This window comes from Canis lupus, chromosome 19 (assembly GCF_048164855.1).
Source record: "Canis lupus baileyi chromosome 19, mCanLup2.hap1, whole genome shotgun sequence".
Lineage (NCBI taxonomy): Eukaryota > Metazoa > Chordata > Mammalia > Carnivora > Canidae > Canis > Canis lupus.
In genome coordinates, this window is record NC_132856.1 from 38,312,507 (window position 1) to 38,327,199 (window position 14,693).

The 14,693-nt window shown below is 53.9% G+C and overlaps 1 protein-coding gene across 5 annotated transcripts in view; it reads right to left on the reverse strand.

Annotated features, from left to right (window-relative positions):
* Positions 1-3,149: 3,149 nt before the first annotated feature.
* Positions 3,150-14,693, reverse strand: part of PRKCD (protein kinase C delta) — a 29,433-nt gene continuing 17,889 nt past the window's right edge. For 2 of the 5 annotated variants that reach the window (XM_072785896.1, XM_072785897.1), the window contains exons 5-19: positions 14,440-14,500; positions 14,106-14,268; positions 13,985-14,016; positions 12,588-12,673; positions 12,205-12,334; positions 11,430-11,530; positions 10,672-10,765; positions 10,360-10,457; positions 10,026-10,199; positions 9,765-9,856; positions 9,150-9,212; positions 7,977-8,115; positions 7,628-7,816; positions 6,900-7,028; positions 3,150-3,879 (exon numbers count right to left, since the gene is read on the reverse strand). In XM_072785896.1, coding sequence (XP_072641997.1) covers positions 3,721-3,879; positions 6,900-7,028; positions 7,628-7,816; positions 7,977-8,115; positions 9,150-9,212; positions 9,765-9,856; positions 10,026-10,199; positions 10,360-10,457; positions 10,672-10,765; positions 11,430-11,530; positions 12,205-12,334; positions 12,588-12,673; positions 13,985-14,016; positions 14,106-14,268; positions 14,440-14,500 — 1,710 coding nt within the window. In that variant the 3' untranslated portion in view covers positions 3,150-3,720. Of the gene's footprint in view, positions 3,880-6,691; positions 6,789-6,899; positions 7,029-7,627; positions 7,817-7,976; positions 8,116-9,149; positions 9,213-9,764; positions 9,857-10,025; positions 10,200-10,359; positions 10,458-10,671; positions 10,766-11,429; positions 11,531-12,204; positions 12,335-12,587; positions 12,674-13,984; positions 14,017-14,105; positions 14,269-14,439; positions 14,501-14,693 lie in introns of all 5 variants that reach the window. The other 3 variants (XM_072785900.1, XM_072785899.1, XM_072785898.1) reach the window with 3 other exon arrangements.

Here is a 14,693-nt window from a genome sequence, read left to right on the forward strand (position 1 = left end):
ACTGGTGCAAAGCATGACCTCCCCAGCCTGAGCCAGCAGCAGTGCCCACCAGCCAGACGGCCACCAGAGGGCACCGTAGCCCAGCCAGTCGGGGCCTTCCGGGCCCGGGGATCTCTGGGACCAGGGGTCCAGGGGCTAAGAGCTGGTGACCTCGCCTTCCAGGGTGTGGCCTGTTCAGAGCAGCATTTCTTAACTTCGTTTGGATGACGGGGCAAAACACAGATTCCTGGCTGTCACCCAAGCTGGCACCCGATCCCGATGCGGGTTGGACCCTCCAGGGATCTTTAAACATACTGATACCTGGTCCTCCTCCAGAGATCACCATTTTGCTAGACTAGAGGCAGCCGGGCATGGGGTTCCAAGGTGCTGCCAGCACTGAGGCCTGCTGCCTGGAACTCGGCATAGTGGCCATGTCTCGTCAGTACCCGCTGTACCCGAATCTGAGAGCCACTGCCTTGAAGGGACTTGTGTGGTCATTCACTCACTCATTCACCCGTCCCTGTGCTCCCAGACCTTTGGGTGCCTTCATAAGCTAGCACACGGAGCTACAGGGTGCAATCACTCTGAACCTTTCTAACTTGCTCATTTTGGCCTCTTGGCCTTGTACCACTTCTTACATTGGGAAAGTACTCAACCCAACAGAAAGCCCAGCTCCCCAACTGCTGGGCTTTCTGTTTACTTCCCAGTTAATCCATGCAATGGCACGCATCCTGGGCCGGCCTCCTGGGGCCTGTGGGCGAGGTTCCTCTGCATAGCTCTGCCTAAGAAGGGGGATGGCTGGGACACAGGGCGGGTACCTCTGGGGTTTTCATTGAAACTGCCCAGTTGCCCCCCTGTAGTCCAGTGAGAAGCCCGGCTGGCAGGCCCTCAGTCTCGAGCACGTTTTATCCCGTTGAGGGGATGGAGTCCCAGTGGCTGCTATTTACGAAGCATATTTTTCTATTGTGAGTCCGTGGAGCACACTTAGAGACCTCATCCTCACCCGCACGCAGCAGCATGGTTATCCCCATTTGGCAGAAAAGGAAGCTGAAGCTCTGGGGGGTTGTCACTCACTGAGGTCACCAACTAGGGATACACAGGAGTTGAATCCAGAGGCATCTGATAGGCAGAGCCCAAGCTCTTGCCCCCTCACCCCCCCACCCCAGGCCCTCCTGCATCGATGCTACCCTGCCCAGCACTGAGTGCCAGGCCTGGCATGCAGTGGGGGCACAGTGTTCCATCTGGCCCTTGCAGCGTGGACCGACTTCTCTGCTGTTTGCACACCTACTTGGTAGGTGGGGGGGGGGAACCTGCCTGCTTCTAAGGACCCCCAGATTCCGCTGAGAATGTGGCTCTGGGCCCAGCCATGAGAGGCATTTCCTGAGGCCGCCAGGTCAGGCTTGGCATGTACCCAGCTCTGAGAACAGGCCTGGAGGCACACAGCCTCCCAGGCAGTTTGGCAACATCCCACCAGCTGCTTCTCTGTCCCGGGCCGCTGTCCCCCTGCCTTCTCTTGGGCTTTGCCTGGCACCGTGGGGTACCAGCATCAGCCCTTAAGGGGCTCCCCAGAGCCACAAGCTCTTCAAAGCAGCAGGACTGTTCCATTTTTTAGATAGGGGATCTGAGTCCCAATGAAAAAATTTGTGGATGGCAGAGTGGAACTCAAAGTCCAGGCTCCTGACCCTCAGCACCATGTTCTTCCCACCACCCTCCACTGCCTCTGGCTGATAAACCACTCATCCCCCTTCCACATAGGAAGAAGCTGGGGCTCTCAGTGCAAGGCTGTGCCTTGGAGCTGGAGGACAATTGGGAGAGCCTTGGAATTCAAACACCAACCATATTTTTGTTCTAAAGCCACTCTGGACAGCCCCAGGGGAGCTCTTGGGGCCTGTGTGTACTGCAGCAGAGGTAGGGGTCACGGGTGCCCCAGCACAACCCATGCCACGCTGGCTCCCCCACTTGACATAAGCCCAAGGGACCAAGCTCACTTCTGGGGTTTTCACTTCACAGACAGCAGAGCAAGGATTCGAAAAGTATTTCCTGGAGGGGATGGCTGGTGGATGGAGAGGGGAGGGGGGACTTTAGTCTCTCTAGGGAGGCTGCTCCCCCCTCCCGCCCCCGCCCCGTCTCCACAGCCCCCTTCCCTGGCCAGCACCAGCCCCACCTCATCCCACCTCTCTCCAGCCTTGGAAACTTGTACCTCAGCCCAGAAAAACGAACTTGCTGGAAGTCAGCTGCCTGGCTGTCAGAGCCAGCCAATGAGGCACTGGGGCATTTTGCCCACCTCTGGGGAAGGAGGGCCAGGGGCTGGAGCAGAGGGGCAGCCTGTGCCCCCGGGAGCAGAGGAACAGAGAAAGGGAGGAGTAGGGAGGGAGGCTGAGGGGAAGACATGGGAAGCCAGAGAGTAGGAAACACTGAAGTGGTGGGAAAGGACAGCTGCCCATGCTGCAGGGACATTGGCCGCCACCTGTCCCTTGGAGCCACTGTCCTCACTGTGGGCACACTGGAGCATGTCGCTCAACCTCAACATAGCCACTCAGCATCTTCTCATCCTTCTCCCATCCTGCTCGCCTCCCCTTTCCTAGGTAGGTAAGGACTCTTGAGAAGCAGATCCTAGAACTCTAACACTTCCGTGGCAGGGACAGGGATAAAAAGCAAGGAGATATGGAGCTCCATCTAGCATCCCCTTTGCCTTGTCCCCATCTTACAGATGAGGAAACTGAGGCTTAAAATGACTGGCATACCCACGTCTCGTTTGGCTGCTCTGGGATTTGAATGCAGATGGGCCTGAGGCCTGCTGAGCTCTATTTCCTTCCTCCTCTCTGGCCTCCTCCCCAGTCTGGGCCAGCCTCCAAGCCTCTGCTCATGCCTCTCTGCTCTTCCAGAATGGCCTTAGCTCTCCTGACATGCTGTCAGCACCTGGTCCCACCTCCTCCCCTAGCATTGCTCTGCAGACACATTCAGGGATCCGTTCAGCCACCCAAAAAAGCCTTCTGCTTTAGGCCCAGGGCCTCAGAGCCACAGGAAATCCATAAATACAAACACATTTACATGAAAACCCAGGGGTCTGTGTCTGTAGCTAACAGCTCACCGAGCTTCCAGGACGGAGCTGCCAAAAGTGGGAGCAGCAGCCACCAGCTTCCTGGGACAAACGTGTCCCAACAGCCAAGTCAGTACCATTTGGTGTTTATTTAGACACACAGATAAAAGAACCTGGTGGTTCAAACAATTTGTGCTCCTTTTTTGTTTTTCTGGTCATATATATATATATATATCCTATATATATGTGTGTATGTATGTATACATATATTTAAAAAAATTAACACGTATATGTATACTCATACATTTCTTCTCTACTGAGCAATATATACAGCCTATTATATATATATATGTGTGTGTGTATATATATATAATATTTTTTCAATAGATAACTACATTCAAGTAATGAAACACAGGATTTACAATTTCCCTCTGATGGTAGAGGAAAAGCAAATTCACACACAGTTCACAGAAGTACCATGAGAGCCCAGCCAGACAGGAGCTGAGGCCCCTCTTGGGGACCAGGGAGCAGCAGCAGCAGAAATCAGACAATCACACTGTTGCTTATCATGGAGTGGGGGCAGGCAGGTGCCGATGATGGGGGATGTTGCCCAGCCTGCTCTGCCCAGGCTCGGTGGGCAGGCCATGCTGGCTGACCCAGGCTCCCCAGCTGGGGTGGATTGGGGGGGATGTCTGGAAACCTCACTTTTCCAGGAATCTCTCAAATTTGGGGTTCACAAAGGAGAAGCCAGCGAATGCTGTTTGGTCCATGGAGTCGATGAGGTTCTTATCGGTGTAGGAGAGGCGTGCCTTCTCGTTCAGGAACTCCTGGTCAAAGTTACTGTAGTCTCCAGGGGACTTCTGTGGGCAGAGAGCAGGGGCGAGTGAGTGGGACCTAAGGAGTGGCCCTCCAAAGTTCTCCGAGTTCCCGAGACTGCCTCCCAAACACCTCAGAATCCCTGTGGTGCTGGGCCAGGCCAGAGATGGTCTTAATAAGAAGAGAAAGAGAGGCAATCTATAAGAGACTTTTAACTCTAGAGAACAAACAGAGTTGCTGGAGGGAGGTGGTGAAGGGATGGGGTAGCTGGGTGATGGGCATTAAGGAGGGTACATGATGTAATGAGCACTGAGTGTTACATGCACCTGATAAATCACTAAACTCTACCCTGAAACTGATAATACACTATATGTTAACTAACTTGAAATAATAATAATAAAAAAAAAAGAACAGGGGATCCCTGGGTGGCTCAGCAGTTTAACACCTGCCTTTGGCCCAGGGTGCGATCCTGGAGTCCTGGGATCGAGTCCTACGTTGGGCTCCTGGCATGGAGCCTGCTTCTCCCTCTGTCTGTGTCTCTGCGTCTCTCTCTCTCTCTCTCTCTCTCTCTCTATGTCTATCATAAATAAATAAAATAAATAAATAAATAAGTAAATAAATAAATAAATCTTTTTAAAAAATAAAAAATAAAAATAAAATAAAATAAAAGAACAGAAAAGGGAGTCTCTCCCAACAGCCTGAGAGAAGCCCAGGTAGACAGACGGTGGATACTGTCTCCCCAGAGGGATGAAGGAAGCCAAGATAAGGAGAGGTGGGTATCATCCTGAAGAGGACTCTAGCAAATGAGAGCCAGGAGCAAACCCTGCTTACCACCTTGGTTTTATAGGTCCCAAGAGCTATAAGAATGGCTTTCACATTTTAAAGCTCAGGGAAAAATCAAAAGGAAATTAATATTTCATGACATGTAAAAAGTAAATGAAACCCAGATTCCAGTGTCTGTAAATAAAGTTTTATTTGTACAAAACTATACCCATTCATCGACATATTTTCTACGGCTGCTTTCAGGTCGCCTGGCCTGCAAAGCCTAAAATATTTACCATCAGACTTTCTAGGAAAAGTTTGCCAACTCTCTGTTTCTGAAGATACAAGGAAATGGTAACAGGAGTGATCTCAGTTTCTGTGGCCTTCAGGCCAAACAAGCAGGCAGGTACAGTCATTTAGACTGCCCCTGGGTATTAATGGGATTTGAGCCAATTATTTTTAAATTGGGCAATTTGACATAAAAATCCAGATTTCTGGTTTCTCCTGGAAACTGGCACAGCAAGCAGCCTTGGGCCTGTTTCCCGATGTGTCCATTCACAGTGCTGAAGCCCCCTTGGATAGCCTGCTATCGGCCCCTGACCATTTCCCACTGACAGGGGCTGCTGACCCACACTCTTGTCCTGTGTTTTTAATTTTTTTTTTAATTTTTTTTTAAATTTTTTTATGATAGTCACAGAGAGAGAGAGAGAGAGGCAGACACAGGCAGAGGGAGAAGCAGGCTCCAAGCACCGGAAGCCCGACGTGGGATTCGATCCCGGGTCTACCAGGATCACGCCCTGGGCCAAAGGCAGGCGCCAAACCGCTGCGCCACCCAGGGATCCCTTGTCCTGTGTTTTTAATGCAGAGTAATAAATCTACCCTTTTTTTTTTTTTAAATCAAAAGCAAGAGACTGAAATCAGGCTGTGTGGTTTCCCTACATGCAGCCTGGCCTGGTAATAAGGTGCCCAGGAGGCCCCTGAGTTTGAGATCCCTGGAGCAGGGGAAGTATTCTCCAGCCTCTAGGCACAAACGTGGGGCACATGACATGAGCTGTCAGTGTGTCCTGACAGAGAGAAAGGGAGCAAGAGGGGAGAGCTGTGGTCAGAGAAGAGCCACAGAATCTAACTTCTTATCTAAGAATTCTGGCCCCGACCTGCCTCTGCTTCCCTGCTGTCTCCTGGGTGGCCTCTGCAGATCCCAGACCTTGGTGTGAACACCTCTCCTCTGTCTGGAACGCCTCCCAGCTGCCCTGAGCCTGGCCTAGTCCCCCAGCCCTGCCCATATCCCACTTCTTCTCAGACCCACTCTGTTCTCTGCATCCAGCTCCTGCTGACAGACTCGCCCAGTGACCACAGATCATGTGTGGTCTTGTGACAGCTCTCGTACTGTTGTCTCATATCATAAACGATCATCAGTGTGCAAGCTTCTTATCTCTCTGAGGAGCTAGAACTTCTCTGGCTCTGGGCCTCACACTTCACAGTGTAGCTAGCACAGTGCTCTGCACTCAACAGGCACTCAGCATTTCCAATATTTATTGGAAGATGGATGGATGGATGGATGGATGGGGAGAGGCCTTAACTCTGATTCCCAAAGAATAGTCCCCTGCGTACAGGGCTGTTAAAGCAGGTCTATTTTTTTTTAATTTTTTTTTTAAATTTTTATTTATTTATGATAGTCACAGAGAGAGAGAGAGAGGCGCAGAGACACAGGCAGAGGGAGAAGCAGGCTCCATGCACCGGGAGCCCGATGTGGGATTCAATCCCGGGTCTCCAGGATCGCGCCCTGGGCCAAAGGCAGGCGCCAAACCACTGCGCCACCCAGGGATCCCAAAGCAGGTCTATTGAAGGGTGGCTGGATGGGGCCACCTGGGTGGCTCAGTGGTTGAGCATCTGCCTTTGGCTCAGGTCATGATCTCAGGGTCCTGGGATCGAGTCCTGCATTGGGCTCCCTGGAGGGAGCCTGCTTATCCTTCTGCCTATGTCTCTCTCTCTTTCTCATGAATAAATGAATGAAATCTTAAAAAATAAAAATAAAAATGAGGGGTGGCTAGATCCACAGTTCCCACTGTTTGTTGACTGACTGACTTGACTCACTGCGGGGGTGGGTGAGAACACAAAGGCAGAGGCAGTGACAGAATGTGCTGGGGAGGCCGGGAAGCAGGTTTGCTGGAAGAATGGAGAGGAGGAAAGCCTGCAAATGAAGCGAGAGAGAGAGGCTGGGAAAGGAGATCCCCCACCCCACCTGGAAGGCAGTGGAGAGCAAGATCAAGTGGGTGGCCCCCACGGGTGTCAGATCACGTACCACTTTGGGCTTGAAGGGCGGCTCCACAGCCCGTTTCTCCAGCAGGGTCCAGTTAATGGTCTTGAAGAACGGGTGGATTTTGATGTTGCCCGTCACTCCCAGCCTCTTGGTTGTATCTCTTTCAAGCAGCTGCAAGCCAGCAGGAGCCCTAGTTAGCACCCAAGGACTTTGGGAAATCCAGGGCTTCAGCGAACCCAGGGGTGCCCAGGCAGGTCTAGCCCAGCCCAAGGGTGCAGCCCAGGGCCTCTGGAGCTGAGAGGGTCCTCTCTGGGCTGCTGCGCTCCTGGTCCCCCAGAGACAACAGGCCACGCAGTAGGGCCGCCAGGACTCTCTGCTGGTGGGACTGTGAGGACAAGCAATGGGGTTTACTGGGAATATACTACCTGCCTGGTGTAGACCTGAGCACCACACATTTATGATTTGTCTCCAAAACCGTGAGGCAAGTTCTCCCACAGCCTCCATTTTGCAGACAAGGAGACAGACTCAGAGTTTAGCTTCAGGTCTGTCTGTCTCCTCACCCTGAGCTGATAATCACGGTACCAGGCTGATTCAGTGTGATGGACTCAGGAGCTCCCAGGAACGTGGCGTGTGAGCAGTACCCACAGTGTGTTAGGACCAGAGCATCAGTGAGGCTGCCATTCCAGAGACGAGGGGCTTCTGGCCTTCCCATGACCCACATGTCTGTCTGCTGGCCCCTGCCCCAGCCAGCCTGGCCCAGAGCCTCCCACCTTCTCCAGGATGTCCTTGGACTCCTTGGTGATCCAGCGGGGATAATGTGGCGTGTCCACACGGATGGACTCGAAGAGTTCGTCCTCATCGTCACCGTGGAAGGGGGACTGACCAATGAGCATCTCGTAGAGAAGGACTCCAAAGGACCACCAGTCCACAGAGAAGGAGTACTTTAGGCCCTGCAGGATCTGGGGCAGGAGAAGGGGTACCAGAGCTGAGGGGGACTCCCAAGCATGAAGCCCAGCTAGGTTTCCTCATCCTCCTGGCTGTGGTTCGGACAGCACTGCCTCTCACCCTGCTGAGACAAGGTGTCTAATCGGGCCAGTTGCCGGGAGGGTACCCACTCACCTCGGGGGCAATATAGTCAGGGGTGCCACAGAAGGTGCTAGCCTGTTTCTCCCCAAATATGTTCTCCTTGCACATCCCAAAGTCAGCAATCTTGATGTGGCCATCCTGGTCCAGCATCACATTGTCCAGCTTGAGGTCCCTGAGTGTGGACAGAAAAGGGAGTCATGGGGGGGTGAGCAATCTTCCTCCTCTCTTTCCAGTACCCATGGCTCCACTGCCAACCCTGATCCTAGGACCTCCCCAAGGGGACAAAGGAATGAGGAAGAGAAAAGGAAGCAGGAGGAGAAAGCTGTGCTAAAAGCAGGTGTTTCCTGCAAAACACCTACTGGTGAGCCACATGCTGGATACACACCATCTGACTTCCTAAAGCTCACATGGAGGCTCAGAGAGGTAATGCCACCTGCCCAGGGTCACCTCACTGGGTCAGCAGTGCAGGTGGCCCCAGGCTCGGGTGTGTCTGACTGCACAAGAGCAGGGACCATGTCTTATATAATGAGGAGATATTTGAGGAGATAATTGATGCACATGGGATACCAAACAGCAGAGTCCATCTTCACTAACCTCATAACCAGGCCCGCCCCAGAATGATCCTAGGCATGGATGAGCACACTACAATGCATGGCTCCCCCGCCTCCTTCTCAACCCCAGACTCTAATATTAGATACACACTGGTTGAGCAGTGGTTGAGCATCTGGAAATTTCCACCTGACAACATCATCTTCGCATTGTCTCACATCGGTGCAGAGAACTCAGCATCAGCCTTATCAATGGGCCCATACTATTCCACTACAGGGTAGGACTGTCATTTATTGGGCAAGAATTGATGGAGCCAGTTCCTACTGGTTGCTCAGATGGGGGTTCGGAGCATGACAGTAAGACTGATCACTCGCAGGAAGGGAGACACTGTCCCGGGCAAGGCTGTACTCCTGCTATTGGCGCCAAATATGGGCAACCAGCTCCCAAACCCTGGAGCTAGGCTGGCCTCAGTAGAGGGGCCATGGGAATCCTCACAATGGAGAAGGAAGCTTAGTTAGGGAGAGGCCCAACCAAAGCCTGACTTCAAGCGGGGATGGGGCCGTGGCTGGGCGGGGCCTCACTCAGGATTTGGGGAGATATGATGGGGTTTGAGCTTTCTTCCTAAAAGCCCCCCAACACACCACCCACCCCTTGTACCTGTAAATGATCCCTTTGTTGTGCAGAAACTGCAATCCACAGACTATCTCAGCTGCATAAAACCTGGATGACAGAGAGAGAAAAGTGTTCTGGGATTTCTATGATCAGCTCCTGCATCTCCCTGGGCCCCCCTCCTTGCCCCCAGGGTCGGGAAATGCTGTGCATAGCTCCGTGGACACCCTGAGCGTGATTAAGCACACGCTGTATCAGGCAAGAGGGGGCTGGCCACCAAGACTAAAAAAGAAATTTATGAAGGAAAAGCTCCAGATGAGACAATTCTCTGTCAGAAGAGTGTATATATTTATATAGATATACATATGTGTGTACACACACACACACACACACACACATGCACTTTGAGGGGGGTACATGCTAGTCTGAGGGCCATACACCAGGGTCCTGTGTTGTGCAGCATCACCATCTGCAAGGCTGCCCAGGCTGAGGCTCAGGGAGGGGACAGGACCCTGGCACATCTGTGCTGGGCTGCCAGCCAGGGCTCACTCACCATCCACAGCTTTCCATATGGTGGGGACAGCCCCAGCTCCCCCAGATTTCCCTCACAAGCCCAGCTCCAGACCAGCCGTGGGCTCCTCCCCCAACAGGGCCCTCACGTACGTGGCCCGATAGAGCTCGAAGCGGCCTTTGTCCTGGATGTGGTACATGAGGTCCCCACCATTGAGGAACTCCATCACGAAGAACAGGTGGTCCTAGGGTGGGGAGAGGGGTGAGCAGGGGCACAGTGAAGGGCAGAAACAGCCGGTGGGGGCAAGCCCCACAGGAGGTAGGGGACAACTCTGCCCTAGGGACATGGTCCTGTGGTGGGGGGGGGGGCATGCTGTGGCTTCAGACGCAAGAACGAGGCGGGGGGGCGGGCACCTTGGTCTGAAATGTGCAGAACAGGTGGGTGAGAAAGGGATTCTCCCAGGCGAGCGCCAGCACCCGCTTCTCCACCATGGTGCACTCCACGTCATCGTCGATCAGAACCACGTCCTTCTTAAGAGCCTTGATAGCAAAGAACTCCTTCTTGCCCTTCAGCTCTACAAGCAGCACCTGACGGGGAGGCAGGATGCTGAGAGAGGGAAGTCCAGGCCACCACGGTCCCCACCCCATCGGGAAGAAGCCAGGGAGGGGGGATACAGGTGCCCTTGGGCCCCTGGGCCCAAGTCCCTCGAGCTGCCCCCCCACCCCCCAGGGCCAAACAGCCACTTACCTTCCCAAAGCTGCCTTTGCCCAGGACCTTGTGGAAGATGAAGTTGTCAATGTTGCACCTGGTGCTGCCCTCCCAGATCTTGCCGTACGTCCCGTTGTCTGCCCAAGACATGGTGCTTTAGACTTAGGTCTTTATCTGCCGAGTCCCCTCCCTTGGGGCCTGGGGGTGGGAGGTGGGTGAGGGGCCTCAGAGAGGAAGGGGCTCCTTCTGTAGGGGTGGGGCCTCAGCTCAGGTCCTGGCAGTGGTGGGAGGCTGGGCCCCATCTCGGGTCCTAGTGGGGAGTGGGGACTTTCCTGGGGGAAATGAGCCCACCTTCACCTGGGGCAATGTCTCCAGAGACTCCTGGCTTTCTCTCAAAATTCTGGTAGATTCCAACAGACTCTGTTTCTGACTTCCGGGAGGATCTCTGGAGCAGCGGGAAGAGGATGGAGAGCCAGATAGTCATACCATGATCAGAGCTCCCAGCCCAGAGGATGGGACCATCCAGATGGTTGATCATCCAACCATCCAGAACTCCACTCTCAAAACCAATGGGGGAATAGCAGGGACAGAGCCCAAGACTTCTAGGTGGTGCACGCACACATGCACACACTTCCTGGGGTGCAGGGGTACCTTGATGGTCTAGAAGGCGCTGATTACAAACAAGTTTTAGACACTGAGCCCCACTCTCTCCAACACTTACTCAATAGATTGTGTTGCCTTCACTTGTAATTGATCCTAGAATTTTACCTTGAAGTTTTATGGCATTCCTCAAGCCCCACCCAAACACACACACACACACACACACACACACACACACACACACACACAGGCTTTTAGTTCCAAGCATTCCAAACTTGTGGTCTTCTAGGTTCATCAAGTAAAGAACTGCTCACATAATTTCTTATAAGAACAAGCCCATCTCTCCCTGCTGTCTAATTCTTGGACTGGATCTTCCAGAAGTGGGGTCTTGGGTATAAATGCTGCCCCCCTCCTCACCCTGCCAGGGTCTCCCAGTGGCGGGCATGAGCCTTGACTGCTCCCCCCAGCCCTGCCATCCTCTGTCAAGGGTTCCCGTGGTACCTGCCCACCTGGGTCACTTGGTTCAATGCCTCAGCCAAGAGCTTCTGGTTAATGCCACAGAGGTTGGCCACTTTCTTCTGGCACTTATGGTGTACATTCATGCCACAGTCTGGGGTGAAGGAGACAGCGCCATCAGGGCTCCTGCCCAGACAGGACTGGACAGGCCACCAGCAGTCTCCAGGAGAACTCGCCCCCATCCCCCAAGCTCACCCAAGGGCAGGGAGGCAGGGAGGAGAGAGTAGAAGAAAGCAGGGCCTTGGTGGGGTCTGCTGGGTTTCCTGTCTTTAGAGAAAATACTCTGAAACCATCATGAGCACTTCAAATTTTTCATTATTTAGAGATGAAAAAGCAAAAGCAGGAGATATCAGACCTAATTCTAAACCCTTCAAAGAATGTCTAAGACAACTTAGACAAGTCATGTTTTCTTGGGGGGGGCGGGTGTCTCCTGTTCCTGCCTCACTAAAGCCTAGGGAGAGGGAGGGGGTCTGTGAAGCATGTTTGCTGAGCACCTGCTACTGCGTGTCAGGCCTTGGCTGAACACCTTCTGCTCTAACCCCTATCTTACACTTGAGGACACAGAGCTCAGAGGCATGAGGTCTCCTGGTCACACAGCAGGTAAATGGGAGAGTTAGTCGGGCCAGTGTGGAGGGGCCACCAAGGCCTCCCCCAGCAACAGGGAAAGGTGGTATCAGTTAGTTGGAGTTTATGAGGTCTGGGTGGGGAGGCACCAGCTGGGCGTGCCCTCCTGCCCTGCCCTAGCCCCCAGAGGTGGGTGGCACGCACCTTCACATTTTAATCCCTGCTTCACCAGCCCCCAGAGCAGACTGCCACAGTGGTCACAGAAGGTGGGGCTCATGTAGTTGTAAACCTTGAATCGGTGCGGCATGTCGATGTTGAAACGTTCTTTCTGGAACTGAGAAGGGGAGGTCACAGGTTGAGGGTCACAGGCCAGCTCGAGCTCCTTCCTCAACCCCTAGCTCTCCCCCAACCCCATGCATGGCAAGATGCCCCAAAGGGCCCCACTGGGGACTGGGCAATCTGGAAGTCTGAGGAGGGACCAGGATAAGTAGGGAGAAGGGTGAGCTCCATGGGGAAAGGCTGGGGAGAACCCGAATCCCTCCCAGCTGGCCAAGCCCCCCGGGTCCCCGCCCTGGGCCCGGCCTCACTATGGTGTCCCGGCTGTTGGCTGCGGTGCCCGTGCACCGGCCGATGATCTTGTCGATGCATTTCTTGTGGATGGCAGCGTTGCATTCTTGAGGAGGCACAGGCCGGGAGGGGGAAGGGGAGGCAGCAGGAGGGGCAGAGCTGTGAGCTGGCGCCGCCGGCCCAGTCCAGCCCTCTGTACAAAGCCACTGTTTTCCCCGATCGCCCACACCCTCACCCCACAGACGCCTGGGGCCCGCAGCTGGCTTTTTCTCTCCTCCTGCACGCCCTGGCAGGAGGGGCCTGGAAAGGATAGGGGTGGGGAGGACAGGCCAATCTGGAGGATCTCAGAGATTAGGGAAGGCCGGAGGGGTCCTAGTGGCCAGTGGGGGGGCAGCACGAGGGGCACGGAGTCTCACAGGGAGAGGAGTGCAAGCAGGGAGGCTCCCCCCACCCACTCCCGGCTATGCTCAAGACAACAAACAGCTCCTAAGCATTCTCTCATACACATGCACGTGCACGCACACACGCACGCACACACACACACCCCCCAACACAAAGACACTGGGACATACATACTGCTGTGTAATAATGACAATGGGCTCCCTATATAGAATGCTTACTTTGTACCAGTCACTCAAAATGCAGCTTTATATATTTTATCCCATTTTATCTTCAGAATGGTTATTATCCCTATTTTACTGAGGCACAGAGAGGTTAAGTCACTCTGCCTAAGGCCCTACAGGTAGGAAGTGGCAGAGGTGGGATTCGAACCCAGGCCATCTGGCTCCGGAGCCTGTGTTCAGAACCACCACCATGGGGGCACCTGGGTGGCTCAGTAGCTGAGCGCCTGCCTTTGGCTCAGGGCATAATCCTGGAGTCTCGGGATCGAGTCCCACATTGGGCTCCCTGCATGGAGCCTGCTTCTCCCTCTCCCTGCGTCTCTGCCTCTCTCTCTGTGTGTCTCATGAATAAATGAACAAAATCTTTTAAAAAGAAAAAAGAACCACTGCTACAGTGGAGGTGTCTCATATGTGTGTACCAAGACACACACATGCCCAAACAGAGTGCAGTGAGGGTATACTAGAAAAGATCTAATAGCCTCTCCGGGGGAAAAGAGCCATGATGTGTAGCATTGGTTGATTTCTGTATAAATACTACACCGAAGTGTGATGCTTCCAAACGTGAGGAGCTGGGAACTGGCTTTCATAAGCCAAAGCAAGCCTGCTTGTGCGTCCACTGAATGTGGCTCTCATACACGTACGCTCTGACATGGAAAATCTCACATGTACACACACAAGCACACAGAACCCCCCTGTCTAGGCACACAGTCCTCACACGGGGACACCGGCTTTCCTGAGCATGCATGTGGGCACTGGCAGACACGTGTGCACAGAAACCGGGTTAAAGAGACACTTACGCCTGCATTTGTAGCCTTGCTTGTTGAGACCCCTGAAAGACAAATCCCCAGGCGTTGTCAGTGCCAGCTATGAGGCCCTCCCTACCCCCGCCCCCTCTCAGCAGGCACAGCCAGCCCTCACCAAACAAAGTCTTTGCACACAGAACAGAAAGTAGGCTGTCCGAAGAAGGTGGCAATAAACTCGTGGTTCTTGATGTAGTGGATTTTGGCCTGTTTGATGGCTCCACGGCGGTTCATTGTTGGTAACTTGGCCTCGTCTTCACCATGCATAGACTGTCTGCAATCTGGGGACCATGGAGTCGCAAGGTCAGTCCCAGCCCCAAGAAGGAAAACATTCCTGTAGTCCCTCCCAGGGTGACCCTGGGTAGCCTGTTGATAGGGACTGCTTCCCTAAGCTTCCATCATGACTCTAGCTTCTGAACCTAAATCCCCAGCCCAGGGAAGGAGGAGCTTACCTATGTCTTCCAGAAAATACTGCACAGACATCAACACCTTGGCCTGGGGTTGCAGGTCCAGCTGCAGGGGGGAGGGTGGGGGGCGGGGGGGCGGTCAATGAGGGCGGGCTCCAGCCAAGCTGGACTTAGAACCCGCCCCCATGGTTGGTCCCCTAAGGCCCAGGGAGTCCTGGCAGCCTAGCCAGACACCTGTCTGTCCAGTTGTGGGCATGGCCCCGCCCTTGAGCCCCGCCCCCACCCCCAACCCAGGGGTA